The 23,599-nt window shown below is 63.5% G+C and overlaps 1 protein-coding gene across 2 annotated transcripts in view; it reads left to right on the top strand.

The window, feature by feature from the left end:
* BCR (BCR, RhoGEF and GTPase activating protein) overlaps positions 1-23,150 on the top strand; it is a gene marked incomplete at its 3' end in the record, with an annotated part of 72,743 nt that extends 49,593 nt beyond the window's left edge. The window contains 12 exon segments of one of the 2 annotated variants that reach the window (XM_018044398.1): positions 3,701-3,808; positions 6,969-7,029; positions 8,099-8,151; positions 9,963-10,103; positions 13,993-14,114; positions 15,020-15,188; positions 16,234-16,356; positions 17,434-17,509; positions 18,785-18,889; positions 19,498-19,572; positions 21,414-21,511; positions 23,016-23,150. In XM_018044398.1, coding sequence (XP_017899887.1) covers positions 3,701-3,808; positions 6,969-7,029; positions 8,099-8,151; positions 9,963-10,103; positions 13,993-14,114; positions 15,020-15,188; positions 16,234-16,356; positions 17,434-17,509; positions 18,785-18,889; positions 19,498-19,572; positions 21,414-21,511; positions 23,016-23,150 — 1,266 coding nt within the window. 2 annotated transcript variants of the gene reach the window in all.
* Between the last annotated feature and the right edge of the window lie 449 nt (positions 23,151-23,599).

Here is a 23,599-nt window from a genome sequence, read left to right as displayed (position 1 = left end):
TTAGCACAGTGGGGTGGGGCTCCCCAGCTGGGAGAGTCTTGGGACCCCCAGGAGCCCGCACTGCCCCAGCCCTGGTACCACCGCTCCCCAGTAACTCGCGAGCCACGCCTCGCTGCTGGGAAGCCCCTCCCTGCCACTGCTTTGACTCCCTTCCTGCAGGTTAATCACCACCCAGTCGGGGCTTTGTTTCTGGCTGAATTTTCATTAGCTCAGACTTTTTGGTTACTAATCATTTCAAACTTCCTGAATTGTTGCAAGGATCGCACAAAGTAGTCTGTGCTGGCTGTGCCACTTGTAACATTTTGCTTTCTCTTTCTTTCTCTTTTGCTTTCTCTTTTTCTCTCTTCTTTGAATATACACGCACACACACACACACACACACACACACACAGTGAATAGTTGGAGAGTAAAGTGCCGCTCCTGCCTTTTATCTCTAAGTGTGTCATCGAGTATTTGCTAAGGACAGGCTCCTCCACAGCCCACAGGACAGTGCTCCATCGGAGGTGGTCCCTGTTCACGTGACACTGCTAATCAATACGCGCTCCTTCTGCGGATCTCTTCCAGGTTAGGTGTCCTGCTTTTTACGGCCGTTCTCCTTCCGAGTCAGGATGTGGGCACCAGGTCTCTGTAGTTTAACATCTGTACCGTTTCCTTGACCTGAGCTGGTCTTCTGCAACCGTGACATTTTTCTTAAGGGTACAGGCCGGTTTGAGTCGGATGTTTTTTCAGGAAGAGATTCAGGTTCTGTGTTTAACCACTGCACTGATGCTGTGTCCTGTGGGTGCCTCACATGGTGTGGGGCGGGCACCTCGTCTCCATCTGTCCCGTTATCCGTGCAGCTTGAATTCTGATTGGTGCACCTGGTCTTCATCTGTCCTGTTATCCGTGCAGCTCGGATTCTGATTGGTGCACCTGATCATCTGTCCCGTTATTCTTGCAGCTCGGATTCTGATTGGTGCACCTGATCTCCATCTGTGCCGTTATCCATGCAGCTCGGGTTCTGATTGGTGCACCTGATCTTCATCTGTCCTGTTATCCGTACAGCTAGGGTTCTGATTGGTGCACCTGATCTTATCTGTCGCGTCATCCGTGCAGCTCACGTTCTGATTGGTGCACCTGATTCATCTGCCCTGTTATCCATACAGCTCGGATTCTGATTGGTGCACCGGATCTCCATCTGTGCCGTCATCCGTACAGCTCGCGTTCTGATTGGTGCACCTGATCTTATCTGTACCGTCATCCGTGCAGCTTGCGTTCTGATTGGGGCACCTGAGCTCCATCTGTCCCGTTACGCGTGCATCTGGATTCGGATTGGTACAGGAGTTGCTGAAACCTCTCCAAAGCCACGTGGGAGATGTGAGCTCTTGAAAGAGCGGGCAAAAGTAACAAACACCGATTCTGTGTTGGTGTATTTGCTACCGCCCAGGCGGCTCAAACAACAGAGGTCTGTCTCCCCGCATTTCTGGAGGCTGGCAGTCTGAGATCCAGGCGCTGGCAAGGGCTGGTTTCTCCCAAGGCCTCTCCTCCATGCGTCAGTGGCTGTTATTTCCCTGTGTCTTCACGTGGTCATCCGGCTGTTTCTGTGTCCTAATCTTTTCTTCGCCTAAAGACCCTTGTCAGATTGGATCAGGCCCATGTATTTTAAAACAGTATTTTTGATGTGGACCATTCTTACATTCTTTACTGAATTTGTTACACTGTTGCTCTTGTTTCACGTTTTGGTTTTTTGGCCTCGAGGCACGCAGGATCTCGGCTCCCTGATCAGAGGGTGAACCTCCTGCCCTGGAAGGTGAAGTTTTAACCACTGGACCACCCAGGAAGTCCCGTAATGGCGTCATTTTCTCCCCATCACCTCTTTAGGCCCATCTCCAGCTACAGTCACATGCTCGGGGTCAGGGCTTCGACTTAGGGATACTGATACACACTTCAGTAGGAACATCCCCTCGAGACTAGGCTGAGCCATTGCCTCTTCTAAAGGTCACCCCAGCCACAGTACCTACGGCAGCCCCGCTGTTTTCCCCTGCTCTGCCATCAGCCACCCGTCATATTATGCGTTTCTTTACTTATGTACCGTGCGCTCTGCTCCCGGCCACACGCACTGTGTCTGAATGATTGGTGGTGACGGTGCCTGAAGCAGGGCCTTTGTTTGGGCGGGAGACTCTCACTGAGCGGGGAAGTGGGGGGAGAAGGGGCTCTGGGTCCCACCGTATGACAGGCGACCTGGGGTCTTGGACGCAGTGACTTGTCCGGGTGAACGCTGTGGCCAGGGCCGGCCAGGGCCTCCTCCAGCTGCTGTTTTTTCTCAGGTGCCCCCAGACCCTCGGTGCAACCCCCACAGGGAGCGGGGCCAGAAGGCCAGACAGTGTGGAGGGCATCTGGCCTTGCCATCCGAAGAAACGTAAAATTCAATACAAATGCAAATGCACGTAGAAATGAAATTTAGGTTCCATGCAGAGCAAACGCCAGGATCGGCAGAAGTCTTGGGCCTCCGGCTCCCGGCGGGCTGCAGTGGAGGAAACCCAGCCAGCTGGTCACGGGGTCTGCCCTCACCTGCCCGGGCTGGGCTTTCCCTGCTGCCTCTGGAGGTGACCGAGGCCCTGGTGATGGTGGTGGCCGCAGACAAACCTGCCCCCGACCTTGGAAGTCTTGACGCAGCTGAGTGTCGGGGCAGGAGGACAAATGCCGCTTGCTTTGCAGCCGGCAGTGGAGGTCTCCCGCCTGCCAGGTGTGCCGAGTGACGCCTGAGCCCGGTCGCGGGTCTAGATGGGGCTCACATCTGGGCAGTGGGAGCCTGTCTTCTCTGTGGGCAGCTAAGCTGCGCGTTTCTCACGTGTCTGAAGAGGTCGTAGAGTAGCAGAGCTGTGTAGCCCTTCCTTGCTGGCTGGATCTCCTTGCAGTCCAAGGGACTCTCAAGAGTCTTCTCCAGCACCGCAGTTCAAAAGCATCAATTCTTCGGTGCTCCGCCTTCTTTGTGATCCAAGGAGATCAAACCAGTCAATCCTAAAGGAAATTAACCCTGAATATTCATTGGAAGGACTGATACTGAAGCTGAAGCTTGAATACTCTAGCCACCTGATGAGAAAAGCTGACTCATTGGAAAAGACCCTGATGCTGGGAAAGATTGAAGGCGGGAGGAGAAGGGGACAACAGAGGATGAGATGGTTGGATGGCATCACTGACTCCATGGACATGAGTTTGGGCAAACTCCATGAGTTGGTGATGGACAGGGAGGCCTGGTGGGCTGCAGTCCAGGGTCACAAAGAGTCGGACACGACTGAGCGACTGGACAGCAGCAACAGCGGTGCAGCCCCCCAGGCTGGGGACGGGTCCCGCGAGGCGTCTGCAGCTGGGACGAGAAGGGGCCGCCCCTCCCACCTGCTGGAGACCCTCATCTTTGTTCACTGACATCCTGGGACTGCAGCCATTTGCTGGTGGCCCAGTTTAAACAAGCAGGGTGGGAGGAGGAGATTGCTGGGAAGAGGGCCTCTACCTGCCTGGGGCTGTGAGTCACCTCCCCACATGTCGCGTTGGAAGCAGAAGTGCGCTCAGCGCGTGGGCCGGGGAAGCAGGTGGGCGGCGGTGAGTGTGCAGGGAGCTGAGGTTCCTGCAGCCCCGCACCGGCTGCTGCGCCTGGGCCTAGGGGAGGTCGGAGACCACCTGCCCGGCCCCTGTCCCACTCTCTCCGCCTTCCTCCCCGCAGGCCAGCCAGCTGGGTGTGTACCGGGCCTTTGTGGACAACTATGAAGTTGCCATGGAAACAGCCGAGAAGTGCTGCCAGGCCAACGCTCAGTTTGCAGAAATCTCTGAGGTACGCGTGATGCTGCTCAGAGAGGTGTTCCCCTCCGCCTCCCTGGGTGGGGCCGGGGGGGAGTGCTGTGGGCGATTATGGGCACGCCGTGACCCCTGAGAACACGCACTGCACACCGAGGTCTGGTCGTGAACTTGTGTTTCCGGATGCCTGCGGGTGGGCCGTGTCAGCCCCAGCTGGTGGGGGGCACTGTCCCAAGCAGCCTCGGGCACTCCCTGCCCTCCCAGCCGCGAGGGCCCGGCTCGGGGAGTCCGTCTGGGCAGCCTGGATGGATGCTGTCTTGCGCTTGTCTATGAGATCCCCAGGAACAGAGGGGTCCCGACACCTGAGCCAGAGGCCGACATTGCACCTTGCGGGCGGAGAACAGGCAGGGGCCTCGTGCTCCGCTCCTCTGGGGCTTACAGCCAGCGCGGGGCGGGCTGCCCACCCACGACGGGGGGCGCTGCAGGCTGCCAGCTGCACCAGCCCAGCAGCTCTGAAACCTCGAGCCCTGGAGTATCAGTACAAGGGGGGGCCTTGGAAGAGCCCCTGGAGGCAGGAGATGGGCCTCTCTGCCCTGCCCATCCTGCTGTTCCCTGCAGTGGGGGGACACCTTCCTCTTCCCGGGGCTCATCTTCCTCAGAGCCCTGACCTGCCTGCCCCACCAAGCAAGGATTCTGCATGAGAAGACCTCTGAGTGAGAACTCAGCTGCTTTTTTTCATTTCTTCCTGTTGCCTGCTTGTGGGATCTTAGTTCCCCGACCAGGGAACCCATGTTCCCTGCATTGGTGGCGCAGAGTCTTAACAGTGGGCCCCCAAGGGAGCCCCGAGAACTCAGCTTTAGGAAGAGAAACGGAAGCCAGAAACAGGGAGGGCGGCTCTCTTGCGGGAGACTGACCGTATGTGTGCCGACAGCCGCATCCAGGCTTTGCTGCGGAACGTTCACGCTTTCATAGCCTGTCGGGGGGTGGGCCCTGTGGGTCCCGGCGCTGACATGCCCCCAGGGTGCTAACACGTGCCACCCCGTCCCGCAGAGCCCACGGTGCCCTCCCCCCAGCCTGGTGCTGCTGGTCACAGGCGGCACGCGCCCAGGGCCGCAGGCTGGCTCCACGCTGCCCTCCACAGCCGCCCCGGTTGGCCTGGAGCGTCGGTCTGCTCCTCTCATTCACTCACTAAACTAGCAGCCCTCACGCCCCCAACAGCTGGGGTGCAGGCGCCGAGTCCCCAGGTGGCCCTGACAAATTAAGAGTCATAACCTTTTAAGACTAGGCTGCACTTAAACGGGGCCACGTCCACATCCACCCAGACAGGTTCCTGCAGAAATGGGAGGAAGCGACGGTGGGACACCACCCGGGGCTCACGGGGTCCCACCGACCATGTGCAGGAGGGGATCCGAGCCCAGACCCGGGCACAGGAAACAGGACTGCGCTCAGGGGCAGCGAGCGGCCAGGCTGCCGTGAAGTTTTGTATTGTCGGGCGGTGTCCACTCGGGTTCTCCATCCCTGTTTCAAAAAAGACGCGGAGAGGGACTTCCTTGGGGGTCCAGTGGCTGAGACTCTGCTCCCAATGCAGGGTTCAATCCCCGGCCGGGGAGCTAGACCCCACATGCCACAGCGAAGATCCCGTGTGCTGCAACTGAGCCAGATAACTAACAAACAGCAAAAAAACAGGCCCAGAGAAATCAGAACCACACGGGACGAGAAAAGAGCCACCAGGACACGGAGCAGGCCACGGGTGTAGGGGCTGCGTTCAGGGGTGGGGGTCAGAGCTCGGGGTGGGAACAGCGGCTCCACCTCCAAGGACATGGAGCAGTGGCCCTTGATCTCTCCCGGGACCAGCCTGCGCAATCCGCGTTTACCATCGTCCGGTCAGCCCGGAGTTGCGCGTGCTGGGTTCCATGAGCCCAAGCTCCCTGGACAATAAACAGGTGGCGAGGGAAACAAAGTGAAAATGGTAGTCACTCAGTCCTGTGTGACTCTCTGTGACCCCCGTGGATTGATTGTGGTCTGCCAGGCTCCTCTGTCCGTGAAGTTCCTCAGGCGAGTAGCCATTCCCTTTTCCAGGCGATCTTCCCGAGCCAGGAGTCAGACCCAGGGATGAAACCCAGGTCTCCTTCATTTCATTTACCGACTGAGCCACCAGGGAAGCCCCTGATTAATAGGTAACGGGAATCAAGTGAAAAGGGCTTCTGGAGTCTATAGTCGGCTTGGGAGCTGTGGGGTTAAACCAAACTTATAAGTTTCCTTAAGGCAGTCCCCCCGACCCCGAGCCCTGAGACGATGAAGGGGCCCATGTGCATCGTGCCTTCCAGAGGCACCAAGCGTGGGCTGCCACCCTGGCTCACCGGAGCAGCACCTGAATTGTGCAGATCTGAGCTCTCACGCCCGCTCCCCACTCCCCCTCCCCTGCCCTCTGGGAGCTGCTGAGGCAGGCGATGGAGGAGCCTCTTCGGAGAACTAAACTCCCCGGAGGGGCACCAGGGCCTGTCGGGCAGCTGGTCCCGGAGGTTTCCTGCGGCCCGAGAGGTCAGGAACGCAGTCTGCAGCTGGGGTTTCTCGCTCCCAGTCCTTGCACTGGGTTTTCAGGGATGATTTCAGGCACACGGCCCTTCCGTTCCCTTTCTCTTGGTACCTCGGACCGAATCGGCAGCTCCTGTGAATGCTGTTATGTTGAAAAATGACCCACCTGCTAAAAAAGCTCTGCTTGCTTCCCGGGCAAGGACTTTTGCAAAGTCCGGAGAGGGATGGAGGCAGCATGCCTGCTGGTGACTGCCCCGAGGCGGGGTGCTCTGAACCCCCCTTGCCCCTGGCCCCTTCGTCCAAGCATGCTGTTTAATTGAGGCAAGGAAGCCGGTCCACGCTCCCGGGAGGGGTGCTGCCTTTGGTCTGGGTTTGCACGATCCTCTGCGTCAGAGGTCTCGGCCAGGGCCGATTGTGTGCCCTGGGGATGCCTAGCAATGCCTGGGGACGTCCCAGCAGGAGGAGGGGCTGTTCAGCCTCCAGGGCATCTCACAGCAGAGACTTTCCGTTGCTGAAGTCAGCCCTGCCCCTCACGCTGTGGCCCAGACACCCCTGAGGCTTGCGGTGTGAGAGGAGGCCGAGGTTCCTGCCCGAGGCTCCCGGGGGGTGAGCTCGCCGCTGCTCTGTCTGCCTCACGTGGAAACGCGCTCTTCTCTCTGCAGAACCTGCGAGCCAGGAGCAACAGGGAGGCCAAGGACCAGACGACCAAGAACTCTCTGGAAAGTGAGTTCTTGGTGCTGAGGCCCCTGCGTGCCCCCGGGGGAGTGGTGGGGGGTGGCCGCTGCGAGGGGACAGGGCGCCCAGCCGGGGTGCCCTCTGCTGCTGCAGACCTTCAGTGGTGAGGAGGGGAGTGGGGAGCGGGCAGTGGTGGGCACGGCGGGATGCGGGCAGGACCTGTGGCCGCCACCAGGGATCACGTGGGATGCCCCCCGGGCCTCTCCAGTGCCGCGGTGTCGTCCAGCGACCTTGCAGGGGGATCACATCGTCCCTTCTTCCGGATGACGCGACGGGTTTAGGATGGAAGGACCCAGGTAGAAGGCGGGTCCCGAGTGGCTGGGCAGAGCACGTGTGGTAGGAGCCGGGCCGGAGCTCCACCCTGCTTGGAGCCGGTCTCCCCCGTGTCTGTGAAATGGGGTAGCCGCAGAGTTGGCAGTGCTCGAGGGGGCCACGGGCAGAGACGCCGCCGACAGCGGCAGAAACACAGCGGGACCCGTGCCCGCAGTGGGCCGTGCCGCCCATGGAGCAGAGGGGACGGCCCGGCCGCTGGGGCTCCAGAAACGCCCGGAAGGCAGCTGGAGATGCTGCTCGCAGCAAAAAAGATCAGAGATCCTGCCTCAGCCAAGACCTGGCACAGCCTGCGTACATAAGCAGTAAAAAGCAAACGAGCTGACCCACCGGTTTACCTGGCGGCTGTGTCTCAGCGCCAGGCCTGGCTCCGCGTGGAGACCGGCGGGCTGTTCTGCCCGCAGGGACCCGCACCGGCCCATCCTCCCAGGGAGCCGCCTGGCTCCCTGACCCCTGCCTTTGAGTGCTTGCTGCCAAGGCAGCCTCGCAGGCTTGGGTCCTGGATCAGCCCCGGACCCGGCGCTGACGTCACAGACCGAAAGCCCACAGCGACGTCCCCAGCCTTCCAAGGCACCGGGTTCCCCCCAACCCCGGTCCCCAAGCAGAGGGGAGGTGGGGTGCCCTGGGATGTGGGGTGAGGGCCACCTCCTCCTCCACCCTTGCAGCAAGGGCGGGTGGTCGGCCTCCTCCACGTGCGACCTCTCAGCTCCTGCTTGTCTCCCCACAGCCCTGCTGTACAAGCCCGTGGACCGGGTGACCCGGAGCACGCTGGTCCTGCACGTGAGTCTCTGGGGCCCAGGGCCTCCACGCCCTAGGGCTCTTGGCTTCTGCTCTCCTGGGGCTGACGCCGCTGTCGGTCAGCTCTGCTCACCTGCCCTCTTTGCTGCCCGCTCCTGTACTGAGCATGCGGAAGTGAGGCACCTCTCCTTTCCCTGGCTCCTGGGGTGGGGGGTGGTCCAGGGCTCCCAGTGCCTCATCAGAGCGGGCACGGGTGGGGAGGGGCTCGAGAATGGGGGAGGGGGCAGGGCACGGATGCCAGGTGCCCGCCTGGGCTGCGGTCAGACCCCACCCTCCACCAGATGGGCAGCGCGTGAGGGGGCCCACCCAGCGGGGCTGCTTGTGAGGACAGCGGGGAGTCACTCACGTTACTAGGTGGCCGTCATTCGGCGTGCGTGCGTGCGTGCGTGCTCAGTCATGTCCAACTCTTGGCGACCCTCTGGACGGTAGCCTGCAAGGCTCCTCTGTCCATGGGGTTCTCCAGGCAAGGATACTGGAGCGGCTTGCCATGCCCTCCTCCAGGGGATCTTCCGACCCAGGGATCGAACCCACGTCCCTTGCGTCTCCTATGTTGGCAGGCGGGCTCTTAACCACTCACCGCCTGGGCAGCCTGGTCATCTTAATCCCAAGAAACAAAAGCAGAGGGAAGAAGGCCCCCAGCCCTACTGCCCGCGACCCTATCCACAGGTCTTTAGAGCAAGTCTTACACGCGCATTTTTAAAAAATGCACGACCAGCCCGCAGAAGCGTGTGGAGCGTACGTCTCCTCTCCTGCTCCCTGCCCACAGCAAACCCCCACCAGGAGGATCTTTAGTGCCAGCACACGCGATGTGCCCTGATCACTCACAGGGACGTGCTGGGCCGCCCGTTGCGTGCGTGGCGTTTGCCCGTTTGTGCTGGGCCTCCCGTTGCCCGCGTGGCGTTTGCCCCTGTGTGCTGGGCCCACCGTTGGGCGCGCGGCCTCTGCCCCTGTGTGCTGCGTCAGGGCGGTTGCGCCCCAGGCAGCTCCGCGCCATTCTCCTCTGAGCTGCCTGGTTTCCCACGCAGTGCATGTTTAGTAATGTCTTACGTCACAGAGACTTCGTGGATGGAGGGAGATGAGCTGAGACGTGCGCTTTGCACACGTTCGCCAGGCTCTGGTGCTGGCGCCCTGGAGGCCCTCCATTCGGCCCCCGGGCAGCGATGAGCTCAGGCCTGGCGGGAAGGCTGCTCTGGGACCCCCACACCGGGGTCTTCCCTGACTTGTCTCATCTTCCCAGGCTCTCGTTGCCGTAAGATTTGGGAGACAAGAGGGTTCTGTGGCTCTGGACCACAGAGCCATTGACTTTGAGCTCGAATTACCGGCATCCCCCGTGGAGAGAAAGTCCCAGGCTCTGATCTAAGAGAGCAGGAGTCGGGAAGGTTTGGGGCTTTCTGCTGGCCTCACACAGGCCAGCGCACCCGGGTGGTCTCAGTGGACACGAAACACGTCCAGAGGCGGTTTCGCTTGATGCCACCACACACGAGGGGGCACCGCTGGCATCGAGTGGGCAGAGGCCAGCGCTGCTGCCAGCCTCCTGCAGGGCACGGGGCTGCCCCACCAGAGTTTCCCGGCCCTTGCGGGAGAAACCTGCCCCAGAGCCGCAGCGTGGAGCCCCTCTCGGCAGCGTGCAAACAGCATTGGCTTGTGGGCTCTGCTCGGGACCTCCCCCAGGCATGGAGCTCTGCCACGCAGCCCGGGCTGTCAGAGGGGTGGCTCCGGGTCCCCCCAGCGCGTCTGCGGCTCGCGTGTCCGACGGGCCCAGAGGCTCTGACTCAACCCTTCCCCCGACGCAGGACTTGCTGAAACACACGCCCCCCGGTCACCCTGACCACCCGCTGCTGCAGGACGCCCTCCGCATCTCGCAGAACTTCCTGTCCAGCATCAACGAGGAGATCACGCCCCGCCGGCAGTCCATGACCGTGAAGAAGGGAGAGGTGAGTGCGGTGGCCACTGCCCCAGCGGGGGACGCCGGGCCCCGCTGTGTCCCTGCAGCTCAGCCCAGCACAGAGACACCCGGCCCTGGACCCTGGCTGGGGGACCCTGGCTGGCGCCGGGGCGTCCGGGTGGGGTTGCAGGGATGTGGTAGCCTTACTGCGGGGGTTGTGTCCAAAGCCCCCCACACTTCTGTCAGATTGGGGTCCCAGAGATGGGCCAGAATCGGTCGGCATTTGTCTGCCTGGAGACTGCTCCGTGACCCCCTGACTATTCTTTCAGGATAAGACAGTTGACAGCGGGTTTAAGGACTTCCCGGGGAAGAAAGGGAGCGGGGCATGGTGTGTTCATAGCTGAGAACGGGGTTGACGTCCTCGGAGGGGGGTTCCCCTTCCCCTCCCCGCCCCGCACTGAGAGCCCCTCCTGCCCTCCGTTGTCCCTGGAGGAGAGGGTGTGGCACAGAGGGGCCAGGTGCCGCCCTGGCAGTCTTCGCCCTTCCCTGGAGAGGCCCGCCCGCGCCAGGCAGCTTGCAGCGAGATGGCAGAGGTGTGCCAGTCGGGGGGCTGGCTTCCAGCGTGAGCACTGTGCTGGACGTGCGCCAGGGCGGGTGCAGGCAGGGACAGGGCGCGGGGGTCGCCACCGCCGGGAGCCACTTCCTCCTCTTCCTGCTTCTTCGAGTTCTCGGGCTCAGCAGTGCCCAGTGTGACCCGCCCGGCACTCAGGGCAGCCAGCAAGCGGCTCTCGGCCTGAAGCTCCTAACCTCCAGGGGAAGTCGTGCCTGAGTGCCCAGCCTCCCTGGCAGCAAGGAGATCTCCCTGCCAAGGCGGGGGAAGCGGGGTCCATCCCTGGTTGGGAAGAGCCCCTGGAGAAGGAAATGGCCACCCAATCCAGTATCCTTGTCTGGGAAATCCCGCGGACAGAGGAGCCTAGGGGCCTGCAGTCCATGGGGTCACGAAGAGTCGGAAACGGCTGAGCGACTAAACCGTCACCAGCAGACCAGGATGAAGGCAGGTGCACGGACACCTGGCCGGTCCAGGGCAGACAGGACTAGTCAGTCAGCCACCGATGGATCAGGGAGCCCCCTCCCAGGCTGCCCCAGCCCTTGCTGTCTCAAGGACGCCTGTCCTGGGTTTCTCAGTGACTCAGCGGAGCCCTCTCCTGGGCCGCGGGCCACCCCCACCGAGGTGCCAGAACGTGCCGAACGCAGCCCCTGCTCGGAGCCAAGCCGGGCCCACCCCGGTCCTCGCCTCCAGCACCTCCTTCCCGTCCTCTCGGCCCCACCTGGGGTCACTCTGTCCTCCTGGCGCCCCCGTTGAACGGCAGCTCCCTCAGGGGCGTGTCCTCGTCGGCTGGGGCCGGGGCCAGGCTGTAACAAAACACCATTGCCTGGAGGGGTGGAAGCTTCTCACCGCTCTGGAGGATGGAAGCGGAGCTCACTGTGCGGAGCGCTCGGGGGTCCGGTGGGGGCTGCCTCCTGCTCTCGCATGGCCGACCAGGGGCCGTGTTGTCCTGGTGGCAGCCGGAGGCAGCTGGCCGGCCTGGGGGAGACCCTTGGCAAAGAGGCGCTCCTCTGAGACACTTGATGTAACCCCTTTGTGGAAATGGGGGTGATGGTGTCTCCCCTGCAGAGGTGTTGTGAGGCTCAGCGGGGACTTAAGGACGGGGAGACTGTGGACCAGGGACCCGACCCCCAGAGGACTCGGCAGAGAGGGGCCGGTAGCCCACCGGGGAGGTCTCTTCGTCCCCAGCTCGAAGGACACTGAGGCTTGGGGAAACCAGGGGGCCAAACCAGCGACCCCGCTGCAGAGAGAGGAGGGCGGTGCGGACTCGGGGCCGGGCCCGGTGGACACGGTTACCCGAGGATGAGGCCGTGTCTCTTGCAGGGGGTGCCAGTCCGCAGCCTTGGCACCTTCCCTGCCAGCCCCCACACGCCCCCGGATGTGGGCACGTGGGGACACACGGGGTAGGGAGGACACGTGTGTGCATGCAGGCACACCAAGGGGACACACACAGCGGCATGCGCTTACTCAGGCACACACAGACACAGCCCGGCGCAGCCCCCAGGGTGAATGGGGAGGGGCCTGGCTGCCAGCCAAGTCTGCCCTCAGAGTCTCCCCACCCCCGACCCCCCCACCCCAGCCGGCGCCGGGAGGGGCGGGTGTGGGAACTGATGCTGGCGGCCCTGGAGGATGCAGGTGGTGCCCGGGGCAGGGAGAGGGGGTGCTTACGGGGGCTCCGTCGGGCCGGGACCCCGGGCGATTCTGCCTTCGGGCCCTGCGGCCCGGGGGACCGTCCTCCTCTGAGCTGGAGGTCGGGCGCCCTCTGCTGGCCACGGCCAGTAGCTCAGCCCGTTCGGTTCCCCCTCCAACTCACAGAAGGTCCCCCCTCCAATTCACAGAAGGTCCCCCGGTCTTGCCTCCGGGGCTGGAGAACCTTCTGCCGAGTCCCTGCTGAGGGGACATCGCCCCGTTTGTCTCTTGAGGACTTCAGCGTCCTGGGACCTGCCCCCACCCCAGCACATACCCAGCCATCAGGTGCCCACGCCCCCATACCCCCCGGCGCCACAGGCTGGTGGAGGGCTGTGACCGCATGCCGTGGCCTTGGCACGCGGGCAGCCCTCCCACCCTTGCACGTACGGTGTGGTCGGCGTGGGCAGCGCCCATGTGAACCGTCTGCGCTCTGTGCCAGGGCCTGGCGGGCTGCCGTGAGCCCACCCGCACGTGATGGTGACGTGGGCGTGGGGGCCCCGCCCAGGATGCACTAGCTTCTGGGGGGCTCTGGCTGAGCGTTGGCAGGGGGTTCAGAGAGGCACAGCCTCCCCAAGAAGAACGTAGGGTGCGGGTGCCTGGACCTGCCGGGGGCGGCTGCGGTGAGGCAGCGCTGGAGTTCTGCGCGATGAGCGGGCCTGACGCTCTGCACTGCCCCACACCGCCCCCCCCCAACCCCAGCCATCGCAGACTGGGAGGAACGTTGCACTTTCTGAGGGGCCTTCCCTGAAGCTGGGTGGGCAGAGTCCCTCTCCCTCCGGGCGCAGACCCCTGAGTCCCTGCTTGCTCTCTGCGCCGCTGGGGGTGGGTGGCGGAGCTCCCTGTCTGTAAAGTGGGCACAAGGACCCACCCCCAGCCTCTCCGCCTGTCCTCGGCAGGGCACAGCCTTGGTCCAGGTGACGAGGTGGTAGCTGCTGGTTGTCGGCTGGCGACTAACCTACTGCCATATGCCCTGGACCTGTCAGAGCTGCGGAGACCCGCCCTTGTGCTTCAGGGAAGCCCCCAGGGCGGAGGCGCACGGCTTGCCGGGGCGCTGGTGCCTCGAGTCCGCCCACCGTTCAAGGCCTCCTCAGGGCTCAGGGCCTGCATCAGACACGTGACCCCTGTGTGGGCTTCTGTCCATCAGCGGGCCATGACCTGAGCAGGACTGGACTGCAGGGTCCCAGCTGGGGGACCCCTGCCCGGCCTTCTGATGCCCGCAGATCCGGGCCTGGCCCTGAGCGTGACTGCCCGCCTCTCGGAGTCCTCCCTGCTTGGCCCCTCCCCATTCACCAGGCGGCTGTCCACCCTCAGCACCGGGCCCTTCTTGCTGGCGTGGTGGTGGTCCCTCACACGAGATTGTCCCCTCTTCTCCTGGCCAGCCTCCCGCCCGGGTCTCCAGGGCTGTCCTGGGGAGGGAGGCAAGGGCTGCTCTTGCTCAGACGGGCTCTCCATCCCCCAGGCTGCTCTCTCCGGCCTCCACGCATCCTCCCCCACAGGCCGTGTGCCCCAGGCGCTTGGGGACTTTAATGGACAGAGGGCAAGGGGTGTGAGGTGTTTGCAGGCAGAGGGGGCGCTGGGAAGTGGAGGTGGGGGCAGAGGCCCCGACCCCTGCCCTGACCACCCCGTCTCGCCCTGCTCACAGCACCGGCAGCTGCTCAAGGACAGCTTCATGGTGGAGCTGGTGGAGGGGGCCCGCAAGCTGCGGCACGTCTTCCTCTTCACCGACCTGCTGCTCTGCACCAAGCTCAAGAAGCAGAGCGGGGGGTGAGTGGCCGTGTGGCGCCCCAGCCCGGCGCGGGGTCCAGGGCACCCGGGGCGGTTTCTACAGGAGGAGACTGGGTGTTCTTGCCAGTCAGCTTGCAGAGGTCACCTCCTGTGGGCCAGGCCACTCTCGTTAAGCTACAGTCTGTTTCCAGCTGGACGCAGTGCCAGGCTCACGGTCAGAGGTCGTCATTAGCAGGTATCCTGGGTCAGCGTGAGTGACTGGGCTATTGACTCTTACCAGGAACAGGGGAGCCTGACTGTGACTTCGGGGGGCTGTCAGGTCGTGACTGAGAGAGGTCCGGGGGTGCAGGGTCCGCAGCAGGTAGGGCATGCGTGGTGCCTGCCCTGCCCTGGCCCTTGGCAGACATCACCAGCTGATGGCCAAGAACGCGGTGGCTTCTGCGTGGCTTTCAGCCCTGGACTGCAGACCCCACCCGGCCCCTCAGGGATCAGATCGCCCAGGGTGCAGGGGCAGCAACAAAGGAAAAGACCAGGCTCTTCAGCTACTCTGCCGTCCCCGTGCTGAGTGGATTTAATCAGCTTCAGCTTCCTCGTCTGTCAAGAGCGGGGGGTTACACTGGGTGGATTTACAGCCCTGAGGGCGTCTGCAGTCCTGTCCTGTCCTTGGCGGCCTAGGTGGTCTGCCGTGTCAGGAAAGAGTGGATGAGGCATCTCAGACCCCTGGGGCCTGCGTCCCATGTGAGCAGCGTCCCTGCACAGGGGCCACCGGGGCTGGGTCACCAGTGTCCCCCTGTGACCTCATCCTGGCCTGTCTCGGGGACCACAGGCAGGGTTTGAAGGTCAGGTAGACGTCGTGGCCGTGACCTCAGGGCTCCCAGACTGGAAAACGGTGACTTAAGGGGAGGAAGGTGGGCAGCCTGTCAACGTGCCGCCCCCCCCCCCAGCAAAACCCAGCAGTACGACTGCAAGTGGTATATCCCGCTCACGGACCTGAGCTTCCAGACGGTGGACGAGTCGGAGGCCGCGCCCAGCATCCCCCTGGTGCTGGACGAGGAGCTGGACGCCATGAAGATCAAGATCTCCCAGATTAAGAGTGACATCCAGAGAGAGAAGGTGCGCGGGCAGGCCGGGGGGGAACCAGGCTGGCTCTGCAGCTCCGGGGGCAGCAGCACCTCCCAGTGGGCGAGTTCTGCTGGGCCTCTGACCCACTGTGGGTCTCTGGGACCTGCCAGGACCCCAAGAGCACTCGGAGCACCAGGCATCCCATCAGACATGGAGCTGTCCAGGCTGGGGCGGAGGGGGCGGGGGTTTTGCCTTGCTGTCCTTGTTATAACTGCCCCAGTGGGGAGCGAATCCCAGGTGGGGGACATGGCCCCTCCGGAGGGTCTGACCTGCACCCGGCAGACCCCTGGTTGTTTCTGGAGAGGAGCAGTGTTCTGAGGGAACAGTGAGGGCAAGCCCCCAACCTGTAGGGTCAGTCTGTAGGACTGTGTGGTGGCCAAACACGGGGTGGGTCCCCAGAAGGCTGACGTCCAGGGACCCCAGCTGCTGCAGTGGGTGCAGCAGGACAGGCGTCCTTTGCTGCCCGCCCCGCCCTCCCTGCTGCTCCAGAAACCCCGGGGGATGGGGGAGGCCTGGAGCTCCGGGCCAGCACAAACTCTGGGTTGTCTGTTTGTCTGGCCGGGGCAGTGTCCCAAGGGCTGTCGAGCCCCATCCACTGCTGCACGTGTCCAGGCCGTGCCCCTGGGACAGAGGCTTCAGGAGGGCGGTGCACGGCAGGAAAAAAGAGGGTTTTCCCTACCAGGTCCTAGGGGTGCATCTCGCCCTGCACAGGACCCTCACTCCCAGGTGACGCGATGCCAAAATCTGCAGACCCGGGAGCAGGGCGGGGCCCTCAGGGTCACGACGGGCCTCTGGAGGTTGTACTAAGTTTGGGGAAAGTGAAAGAAGGGAGGTCAGTGAGAGGAAGCCTTACTCCCTCAGGGAGCATGCAGTGAGCACGTCTGGCAGCAGCCTGGGCCTGGCCTGGACGGTGTGGCCGAGGCTCTGTCCACGGGCTTCTGTCCTCTGCGGCCCGAGGGTCCAGGCCCGTGGGCAGGCTGAGCAGGAGCGCGCAGCGCTGGGTCGGGGCTGGACACGTGGCCGCACCCTCTCCCAGCAGAGAGCGAACAAGGGCAGCAAGGCCATCGAGAGGCTGAGGAAGAAGCTCTCGGAGCAGGAGTCGCTGCTGCTCCTCATGTCCCCGAATATGGCCTTCCGCGTGCACAGCCGCAACGGGAAGGTGAGTGACCGCCGGCCACGCCACGCAGGCCACGCCCCCGCCCGCCAGCCACACTCAGCCGAACACACACCTCAGGCCACGCCCCCACAACAGACCACGCCCATATGCCTCCGGCGTGCGCCCCTCCCCCCTCGTCTGCCTGTCACGCCCACAGGCCACGCCCACGTGACAGTCAGGTCACGCCCACATGCCGGCCCGCCCCCACTACCGGTCACGCCCACAGGCCATGCCTGCACCTGGCCGGTCACACTCTGCGGACTACGCACCTCGCAGGCCACGCCCATGTGACAGCCAGGTCACGCCCACAGGCCACGCCCCCGCCCACCAGTCACGGGCGTGGTCACACAGCTTGCTGACCACGCCCCACACCGTCCACAGCCCTACTTGCCGTTCACACCCTGTAGACCACGCCCCACTTGCAGGCCACGCCCCACTCCCCGCCGGCCACATCCCTACCCGCCATTCACACCCTGTAGACCATGGCCATGCTCCCACTGGCCACGCCCCCACCCCGCTGGCTGCCTGTGGTCCCTCTTCGGCCCTAGAGGCTTGTGCAGCATGGCACACGGGCCCGAGGGCTCCCCTTAGGGGCTCTGGCCCGGACCCCCACAGCTGGGAGGTGGCGGGGACTCCAGGGGCGTCTCCACAGGGTTGGGGGCTCACAGGCTCTCCGTGCAAGGATGCAGTCTGGGAGCCCGTGGGCCTGAGGGACCACTTCCCTTCCACCCTGAGGGCTCTTCTCTGGGCATCACGCGCCTGCCCAGGGTCTCTGCGGGGGTCTCTCAGCCCGGTCTCTCCCAGGCTGGTGGGCATCAGCCCTCCCCCGGCACATCCGTCCTGGGGACCCGGTGGCCCCGTGCTGCGACGCATCACCCTGACCCAGGTGGGCAGGGGGTGCGGGAGCAGGGCTGCGAGTGCACCCCGCTACCCCCCGGCTCTGACGAGTGCGGCGCGGGGCTGTGGGCGCCCGGAGCGGGTTCGCTGCCGGCTCCACGTGATGGCTGGGACAGAGCCCGGTCTGCTGGGCGCCCAGTCGGCAGGGTGGCGATGACGGGGGGTGCTCTCCCCCGCCCCCAGAGTTACACGTTTCTGATCTCCTCCGACTACGAGCGGGCCGAGTGGAGAGAGAGCGTCCGGGAGCAGCAGAAGAAGTGTGAGTGGCCCCCGGGCCGGGCGGGGGCTCCAGAAGCGGGCTCGGGCATCGGCCCTGCGGTCTCTGAGCTCGTTTTCCCCAGCGGACTAGGCCGTGGAACTCATCCAAGTGAGATGTGCCTTGGAGCCCTGACACAGAAGATGCTTGAGGAGGGGCCGTCCTGAAAGGACCCCCTGCCCTCGAAACTGCGCACCGCCAGCCTGCCCTCTGACCTGCCCCCATGAACCCCCCCTGCTCCCCTGGCCTTCCCTGAACTCTCCCACCCCCACCCTGCCTGGTGGGTCTCCTGCCCTGACCCCTGCCTGCCCCTGGCGCTCCCCCACCCCCTCCTCGCCTGCCCGCCACCCTGCCACACAGCCCAGCAGATGCTGGCGCCACGGGGCCCTTGGCTGAGCCCGGCTGGGCGGCCACACCTTGCTGGCCCTGCTCCCCTGTGCTTGACCGCTGTCGGGACAGGGCGCCCATCCCGCTCCAGGACGGGCCCTTCTCTGGGCGCTTCCCTGTGTATTAGCGGGTCTCTACTCCTGCTTAGCTCACAGCTGTCCCGTGCTGCCTGGCTGCCTTCAGGGCTGGAGGGCAGAGCCTGCCTGGGACCTGGGGCTGTGGCTGCCTGCTTTCCTCCTCTGCTCCCTGCCGCCCCCACACCCAGTGACTTGGGACTCCCAAGCCATTCTTGCTGAGAGGTTCCCGCGTGTGCCTCTTGCAGGGGCAGCCAGGCTGAACTCCGCATCCCGGGTGGGTGGGGGGGCTCCACACGCCTCTGCCCTGTCCCCCCCAGGGCACCATCTCTGGGGATGGGGTGCTCCTGGTGGCGCTGACGGCCGGTGCCTGGGACCCCGCCCATGTTCCCGTCACGGTGTCCTGTTGTAACCGGGGGCCCAGACTACTTATAGTGGCTGTTCTCTGCTCAGAAGTGAGGCCTGTTCCCCCACCTGGGGAAGAGACGGGGGCGCAGCGGACAGAGCTGCGCTGGGTGTCGGGGGAGACCCCACGGGAAGCTGCCCCGGGTCACCCCTCACAACTGCCATATGGCCAGGCCGAGGTGGCAGGCGACCCTGTGTGAGCACCTTGCAAAGATTCCCTCCACACTCCCCGGGCCACGCCCCCCGTCCCTTAGCGGCTCCTCCCTGGGAGCACGTGGACGCTGTGGGCCTCCTCTCTGGGGTGTGCTGAGGGCCTGCTGCGAGGGTAGCTGGAAAAAACACTCCAGGGGGTCCCAGGGTTCCAAGGAGCCGGGTGGACTCACCGGCTGGCGCCCCTGTGCCCCCGTCTCAGGTTTCAAGAGCTTCTCACTGACGTCCGTGGAGCTGCAGATGCTGACGAACTCGTGTGTCAAGCTGCAGACCGTCCACAGCATCCCGCTGACCATCAACAAGGAAGGTGAGCTTCCCCCACCCCGCACCCTCCAGGCCGCCGTTCCTTTCTGCTGTCGGCGCTGTCCTGGGGCCGGGGACCTCCGTGCCCGGGCTTGTGTGTGCTCCTGCCTGCGTCTCCCTGGAGTGGACGGGACAAGTAGGGGTGACCCAGGGGACCAGAGAGTTGGTCCCGAGTCCCGAGCCGCTCCTCAGACCCTCTGTGCTCCGGTCTGGCCCTGCTTCCCGTCCCCCCACCCACCCCCACGTGTGGTCGTGCCGCACCTGCGTTCACTGTTACACTCGTGCACACGCGCTCGCACACAAGAGCGTGCTTTGCACACTGCGCCTCATCCACGTGCCGTGCTCCCCGCCCCTCTCCTGTCCTGAGAGCCCATCATGTCTCGTCTCCGTGCCTGGTTTGCCCACGCTGTGAACTTAGCGCTCCATCCTAAGGCCGAGTGGAGGCCACAGCGGATGTGTTTCTGCTCACGTTGTCGCCTGGTCTCCAGCTAAGCCAGTGACAGCCACGCGGTGCCCCCCACCCCCACCCGTGAGGGTCCTTGAAGCAGAGCCCTGCCTCCTGCCTGCCCCTCCCAGGAGGACGGGCGCTCACCTGTCTGGTCTCTTGCACAGATGACGAATCTCCTGGGCTCTACGGGTTCCTGAATGTCATCGTCCACTCTGCCACCGGCTTTAAGCAGAGTTCAAGTAGGTGGCTGGTGTGGGGAGTAAGGTGGCCGGTGTGGGGAGTAAGGTGGCCGGACCCTGAGCCGGAGGCTGCGGGGACCAGGGAGGCGGCTGACCCCCTGGGGCGTGGTACTCGCTAACACCTGCTGGGTGTGGGTTCGGTTTCCCGGGGTGGACCTTGCCCTCGCCTGCACCTGGCTGTTCAGACTCTGGGAGCTGGGAGCTGCCCCCTGCAGGCAGGTCGTGCAATTGTAGAGGTCAGGTTTTGCTCCAGAAATCAGTCCTGAATATTCATCGGAAGGACTGATGCTGAAGCTGAAACTACAATACTTTGGCCACCTGATGCGAAGAGCTGACTCATTGGGAAAGACCCTGATGCTGGGAAAGATTGAGGGCAGGAGGAGAAGGGGGTGACAGAGAATGAGGTGGTTGGATGGCATCACTGACTCAGTGGACATGAGTTTGAGTTAGACTCCGGGAGTTGGTGATGGACAGGGAGGCCTAGTGTGCTGCAGTCCATGGGGTCGCAAAGAGTCGGACACGACTGAGCGACTGAACATCAACAAAATGCAGCCTAGATCTCCAGGAGGCTGAGGGCTGGCTCCTTGACCGTGGTGCCGGGGAGGTTTTGCTGCTCTGACGTGCCGAAGGGATACCCTTTCAATCCTTCCCCTTGGAGCCATCTGCCCCAGCCACTCTGGAGTGGTGGGGGTTAGTCGCATTTCGGCGCAGGCTCAGCACGCACTCACCTGTCAGCCTGACCCCCAAGCTCTTAGGGCCCCTTGGAGGAGGACGCGGGGCACGCACCCTTCTGACCATGCCACCGTCGCTACAAAACCGAACCAGACGTGCCTCATGAGCCCCAGAAGAGAAGCTGTTTCCAGGCCGGGTGGATACGATCAGAGCTTTGTATCCAGGATATATCGAGAAGGCTTACAGTGCCATGCCTGAGATAGCCCAGTCTTTTAAAAATGAGCAAAAGATTTGGATAGACAAAAAAAGCAGATTTATTATAGATTTGTGGTTGAATGGGAAACATGGGCCAAAGAGCTCTTTTCAGGAGTGACGGAAACGCACTAAAATTGCGCGGTTGCGATGCCTGCAGAGCTCTGCAGACACACCGAAGGCACCCAGCTGGACGCTCACAGCGGGCGAATGTGGGGGCCCAGGCGTTCCTGCCTCAGCAGAGCCGCTTTCCAGAGGGAGCGACACAGTTTCTGCTGGATAAGTCAAAACCATAACTAATTTGAATAAACCTGAATACTTATTCAAATACACATTTTCGCTTTACCCTATGGTAGCTTTATTAACAGGGCTTCCCTGGGGGCTCAGACAGTGAAGAATCTGCCTGCAATGCAGGAGAGCCAGGTTCGATCCCTGGGTCGGGAAAGATCCGCTGGAGAAGGGAAAGGCTACCCACTCCAGTACTCTTGCCTGGAAAACTTTGTTAATACGCCGATGGACCGAGCCCCTCTCCACGGCCCTGCACCACTTTCCTCCCAGGGCGGAGCTACTGCCCGTGAGCAGGAGAGTGATTGTCGTGACAGGTGCCAGCCTCTAGCTGCCCTCGAGGCTGTCCTGATGGCTCTGCTTTGGTGTCTTGTTTTAGGAAGAAAACCGAGAACTTTTCCGGGTGGTCCGGAGATCAGGATTTGGCGCTTCCACTGCAGGGGATGGAGGGGGGCACCGGCTCCATCCTGGGTTGGGGTCCCAAGATCCCACAGGCATCACAGCGCTACCAAAAAAAATACCCCAAGACGCTTTTTGTTCTTTATGATTTAGAAAATAACACCTGCTTTTATGAGAAATGTGGGTGACAGAGGGCCAGGTGGTCAGTCCCGCTCTCCGTGTGGCCCCCATAGGTCTGTACTGCACCCTGGAGGTGGATTCCTTCGGCTACTTTGTAAATAAAGCCAAGACGCGCGTCTACAGGGACACGGCCGAGCCCAACTGGAACGAGGTGAGGCCCCGCTTCTGGGCAAGCAAGAGACGCTCGGTCCACGGGGTGTGACCACCAAGGGCTTCCCTGCCGGCCTCCGTGCCAGCAGCCATTCCCGGAATCTCCCGGGGGAGCAGGTGGGCCAGGAGATTTTATCTCCGTGTTCCTGAGAATTCGCCTGCACACACACACCCCGCCCCGCCCCCTACCGCCAGTGACGGAGACACTTGTTTTGTTGGCAGAGCATCTGGAAAAAGGGCTTCGAAGTGCTTCTTACCGTTAAGGCCCTTGTTATTGCTGAGTGTTTATCTGGGAGGTTTCCATGGTGTTTTTGCTCCGAAATTGGAATGAGCCTTGGGCACCGTGACACTCTTGAGGCCCGGAAGCCGGGGCTCTGCTCCTGGGGCGGGGGTTGCCTCGCTGGGCTGGAGAGGACCCTGGTCTCTGTTCTCAGCATCACGTTCGTGATCGTTAGACGTGCCACACGCCGCCCTTGGACCGGGCTCCTGGGGAGCCGGTGGACCTGCCTGGTTGTTAGAACTCCGGGCGCCCGGGCTGTCTGGGGCGGGGCGGGGGTATCGGAGCCAGGTGGGCCCATCCAGGAGGGCGTGACCCCGCAGAGGCAGCGCATGCCGAGGGGGCTGCAGAGACCGGGCTTCAGGGCAGCCCGCCACCCTGGTTGCACGTGTGGAGCTTGGGCTGAGGGGCTTCAGGGTAGCCCACCACCCTGGTTGCACGTGTGGAGCTTGGGCTGAGGGGCTTCAGGGCAGCCCACCACCCTGGCTGCACGTGTGGACCGTCTAGGTTCTCGCAGGTTCCCAGCAGGTGCACCGTTCCTCGCCCCCCCCAATCAGGCTCAGAAATACCTGCTCTCCTAACCCCCGACCCCCGTTTCCCCACCAAGAACCCATGCTGGTGAAACCCTGCTGGGAAACGCCAGAGTTCCCGAGGTGTCTTGGGGGTGACGGAGGAGGAAGCAGGCCCCGCGCACCCCGCGGCAGACATGCTGAGAGCCTGGAGGAGAGCCTCTCCTCCCGGGTCCCTCTCTCGCCTCGCCTGGGTTGCCTCCCTGGGTCGATGTTTGTTTTCCCTTCAAATAGACTGTCCTCGGAGCAGCTTGAGGGTCTGCAGCAGCAGGAGAGAGCACGCCCGTGCCCCCGACCCTGGCCCCCCAGTGTCCACCCACCTCGAGGGCGCCGGTCGTGATCAGCGGGCCCCCAGAGACACTCCCCCCAGAGCCCACAGGGGTTCTCGTTCGTAACCAGCCCCCCGCCCCGGGGCCTCTGTTGCGGGTGGTTCAGGGACCACCCTGTTCGAGATGTCCCGGAGCTTCCGGAAGCTCCCACACTAGTCAGCGGTGTGATCCTCACGGGGCAGCGGCTGCCGAGGGTCTGCATCGCGGGGTGACAGTGGGGAGGGTCTCGCCGTGGGGGCTCAGGGGAGCTGTCTGTGCCGGCAGCGCTGGCCGCCCCTCTGCAGGGCCCTTCCGGTAACCCGGGGCTTTCCTCCTCTCTCCGGGGCACAGGAGTTTGAGATCGAGCTGGAGGGCTCGCAGACCCTGAGGATCCTGTGCTATGAGAAGTGTTACCACAAGACGAGGCTCACCAAAGAGGACGGCGGGGAGAACGCAGACCGGATCGTGGGCAAGGGCCAGGCGCAGGTGAGGCGGCCCCTCCGCTGCCCGTGGGCTCCGGGGGATCCCCCCGCCTCGGACCCGCGCCCCCCACCTCCAGGTGCCCCGTGCGCTTCCTCGCTTGACGCCCGGGGACACCGAGGCGGGGGTCGGGGGACACAGTGAGGCAGGCCCGGCTCCGAATCGTAGGCCGTGGGAGGCCTGGGCTGGCGCCGTCCTGGGTCCTTTCCCGCCCCAGCCTGTCTGCCACTCAGCGTCTTGTCCCGAGGGAATTCCAGCTCTACCTGTTTTTCCAGGAGGCCTTGTGCCACCCTGGCCTCTGGAGAGCCTGACGTGGCGCCCTGCAGGGTTGCCCTTGGCAGTCAGGAGCTGCCTCTAATTGGAAAAACCGGAGACTCTTGAGTCTCCCCACCTGGCGCCCCCTCTCCAGCGTGTAAACCCCACTTCCAGGCCTGCAGCTGCCTCCCTCTGTGGGG

Source organism: Capra hircus, unplaced genomic scaffold (assembly GCF_001704415.2).
Source record: "Capra hircus breed San Clemente unplaced genomic scaffold, ASM170441v1, whole genome shotgun sequence".
Lineage (NCBI taxonomy): Eukaryota > Metazoa > Chordata > Mammalia > Artiodactyla > Bovidae > Capra > Capra hircus.
Note: the sequence above shows the minus strand (reverse complement) of the source record. Positions and strands in the feature narration are given on the sequence as shown.